The sequence below is a fragment of the Micropterus dolomieu genome, linkage group LG01 (genome assembly GCF_021292245.1).
Source record: "Micropterus dolomieu isolate WLL.071019.BEF.003 ecotype Adirondacks linkage group LG01, ASM2129224v1, whole genome shotgun sequence".
Taxonomy (NCBI): Eukaryota; Metazoa; Chordata; class Actinopteri; order Centrarchiformes; family Centrarchidae; genus Micropterus; species Micropterus dolomieu.
In genome coordinates, this window is record NC_060150.1 from 45788180 (window position 1) to 45792057 (window position 3878).

Genomic DNA, 3878 nt, shown 5'->3' on the forward strand with positions numbered 1-3878 from the left:
GCAATTGTGACAAAAGAATTTCCCCTCGGGGATCAATAAATTATTTCTGATTATACCTCAAAATGACTTGAGTTCACATATGATATTTTTTACTATCAAAACTCTCCAGAACCGAAATCAGGAAGCTTGGATTATAATGAGTCTTCCAGATTGTGAAGGAAATTTGGGCTGATCAAAATAATCTAGTGTTCAGTGAAATGCGGGGGTTGTTTTTGTTTGTTTGGTCAAAGGGACAGATCATTTTCATACACAATAGGTGGCGGTAATGAACCTGAATGCTGGTTACCACAGCCCTAAAATGCAAAAACAAGAAGAAATGAAGAAGCAGGTCTGTCGCTGGCCCAATATCTTCAGAGGGCTGCGCCGGTTTGTTGTTGCGCACTGCTGGCGACCCCGCAGAACCCACCGTAAATCGTTTTCTATGTGAAAGGCCGTAACGCAGCTGGCAGCGTAAGTTTGACGTCATTATTTTATTGACAGAGAAGTCTAGTTTAGTTTAATCGTGGACTGTAGGCGCTCAGATATCGCTTGTTGGTCCTGTCAGTGCGCGAACAGTCAGACAAAGTATCAAGTCAGTTTTATTTATAGCCCAGTATCACAATTTGGACAAATATGGCTTTGCGATTGAGCATCCGACCCCACCCTCTATGCTTAGACCCTCGATTCAGATCAGAAAAACTTCCTTAAAAACCGTGAACCCCGGGAAGAGCTGCAGAGGAGGGATACACAGCAGTGGAAGTATACAGATCTGTAACAACTACAAATAGCAGCACCACAGTTTAAAATACTCCTCCAGTCAAACTCTTTGTATTGAGTACAAGGACAAAAGTACTAGCATCAAAATATATATTAAAGTACTACAAATAAAAGTGCTGACTATGCAGAAAGGCCCATTTCAGAATACTAGAGTCTAATTAGTGATGCATTAATGTGCATGTTGATCACTTTAATGTTGCAGCTGGTAAAGGTGGGGATTATTTTACTTCATTATATTTACTTGATTACTTCATATACTGCTGTGTAGCCAGTTGTAGAAGTTTTCAGATCCTTTACTTTAGTGAAAATACTAATACCACAGAGTAAAACTACTCCCGCTATAATATGTCCTGCACTCAAAACCAAAGCATCATGGTCGATTAGATCATCAAGTGTTTGTAGTGCCACTGTCCTGTTTTCAGCTTTGTGAAGATGCATTTTCCAGCTGATCCAAGAGGGGTTTAAATAGTTTATTTAAATGAAAAAGGAGAAGTTTCTCAACCCGTAAAGCAACATTTCAAACATGGGGAGATACGTAGTTCATCCCCTTCCCAGGACCAGAAGGGGATGAAACATTGTAATCTGAAAAGTAACTAAAGCTGTCAGACAAATGAGTAGATGAGTAAATTAACTTGGTTAGTTTTCACCACTTGATTTTTATTTTGTATTAATAGTCTATATCAGCAAAGTAACTAAAGATATCACCAAAATGTAGCTGGTTAGAGGTAGAAAATGTTACATCACTGGTGTATACAGGATAAGCCCACATTGTAAAATGACATTATGGTCTGTTAGCGGTTTGTAGTTACAGCCCAGACAATTAAAACATTTCAACGCTTAAAATGTGCGTGAATTAAGTTCACGATCAAGTTGACCGTTCCTTCCACGGCATTTCCTCACGATTCATTGGAAGAGTTCATCTCAGGGCTTACTTGTAACCTAAAGAGTAAAGAGGTTTTTTTTCCCCAAAACTTTATTAACACAATATTTTATTAACAAACACAGTGAAATACAGGGAGTGTATATAGCCTGTAGAAACAGAGAAGAGAGGAAATACTTGGTCAAGGCTAGCTAACTGAAAGAATTCTTGTGTTTGTCTCCTGTGTTACTGATTTAGCTGTCAGACTTGAGAAGATGTGTGATTTGAAGGAAGAGGGGAACAGTGCAGAGTCTCCAACATCCTCCGGTCTGTCTATGAAGAGTGACTGGTCTATAGAAAAACCTCCAGACTTGAGTAAAGAACCTGGACCCTCAGAAACAAAGTAAGAGTCTGTTTGAAGATGATTCAGTTTTTAATGTTATAACCTGCACTTCAACACTGTTCTCTTGTAATTATGTGATGTTTAAAAAAGTTTTTATTCCGTCACCAAAGAAGTCCTGATGAAGGTTTTGGCCGTGATCCTGATCCAAGTCATTATGAATTTGGGTATCTGCTGATACCTACTACAACCTGATACTTAAAGTTACCTAAATGTTGATTAAATATGTATCTTTCACACTGAAATAACAGCTGTGTACTTAATCTGACAAACCTTATTTGACCTACTTGATCCACATACTGAAAATCTGAGGGCTGTTTCACAAAACCAAGATAGTGGATCAAACCCGGGATTTTCTAGTTTTCCTCGCTGAATTAAGCTATGACTCAGTTTCACGAAAGAAGTAGCACATAAGTTTCCATGTTGATTTATTCTCTGCAGCTAGCCTGCTCCAGACCAGGCCAACAGCCAGGCTTAGTTAATCTTAGTGCCTTATCTGTTCAGTCAGCAGTCACTCTGATTAGAAACCAATGTGGTTTTTTTTGTTATTTCATTTTCTTATCTATTCTTCTTTGGTTTCTTCTTCTGTTCTTTTGCATAATTTTTATTAGCCTGCATTAAAATACCACAGGTAGCCTACATTTTGGCAATATGGTAGCACACAGGTTTTGGTTATTAGGTTTCATGGAGAAGAAGACATGTGCACCATACTTTACACACAGTGAGCAACAGCGAGTAGGTTTACATGGAATAAAAGTTCATAACATGTTAAAAAAAATAAACAATAAAAAAAAAGTAACACAGGCATAGTAATAAAATGGCAAAAAAAAATGTTTGGCAGACAACAGTGGACCGACTGAATGTGTGAGTAGCTAAAAATATCACTGCTCTTAACTGAAACTGTCATAATTATACTATATTGTAATTATTATACTACTATAATACCGTTATATCATGTCTTAAATGTGAGCAGTGGACGTTAATATGTCACTATCCTATATAGTGAGTAGAAATGACACTTTGCTACAAGCTTTGCTAAAGTAGTGAATGTACAGCTTGTATAACAGTGTAAATTTTTGGTTCCCTTAAAATAACACATCACACAGCCTTTATTGTCTAAACCGCTGCCAACTAAAGTGAAAATGTCCAAATTTGGCCCAAAGTGTCAACATTGTCTGTGGCTACCAATATTTTCCAGCACTGCCTTATTTCTTATTTCCACAGTTGGAGAGTGGAGCCTTCAGTATCCAGCTTTCAGTCCACGGTGAGTGACTGCTCCAGACAGTCACCTCCGAACTTCAGTAATGAACCTGGACCCTCAGAAACAAAGTAAGAGTCTCTTTGAAGATGATTCAGTTTTGGGTATCTGCTAATACCGTCCTCATACTTATATTTACCTAAATATTTATTCAATATTTGTCTGTCACACTGAAATAACAGCTGTGTACTTAATCTGACAAACCTTATTTTTAAGGGGCAACTTGATTTAAAAAAAAAAAAGTCCTTGTTCAAAATTGTGACGTTGAAAACCTTAAATAATGATGTGTTATGAATCAAAGTCTAACTGGCAGAATGGGACTCCTGAAACTGATGAGATGAAATAACTCTAACTATACGTTGTTGTCAAATCCTGTGTCATGTATAATTATGAATGTAAAATATTTCTTATTTCCACAGGTGGAGAGCGGAGCCTTTAGGATCCAGCTTTCAGTCCACGGTGAGTGACTGCTCCAGACAGTCACCTCCGAACTTCAGTAATGAACCTGGACCCTCAGAAACAAAGTAAGAGTCTCTTTGAAGATGATTCAGTTTTGGGTATCTGCTAATACCGTCCTCATACTTATATTTACCTAAATATTTATT

At 37.6% G+C, this 3878-nt stretch overlaps 1 protein-coding gene across 1 annotated transcript in view; it reads left to right on the top strand.

The window, feature by feature from the left end:
* The first annotated feature begins 334 nt into the window (after positions 1 to 334).
* Positions 335 to 3878, top strand: part of LOC123967532 (NACHT, LRR and PYD domains-containing protein 12-like) — a 75891-nt gene continuing 72347 nt past the window's right edge. Inside the window, exons 1-4 of the mRNA XM_046043652.1 lie at positions 335 to 450; positions 1874 to 2018; positions 3240 to 3344; positions 3693 to 3797. Coding sequence (XP_045899608.1) covers positions 1891 to 2018; positions 3240 to 3344; positions 3693 to 3797 — 338 coding nt within the window. The 5' untranslated portion in view covers positions 335 to 450; positions 1874 to 1890. The remainder of the gene's footprint in view (positions 451 to 1873; positions 2019 to 3239; positions 3345 to 3692; positions 3798 to 3878) is intronic.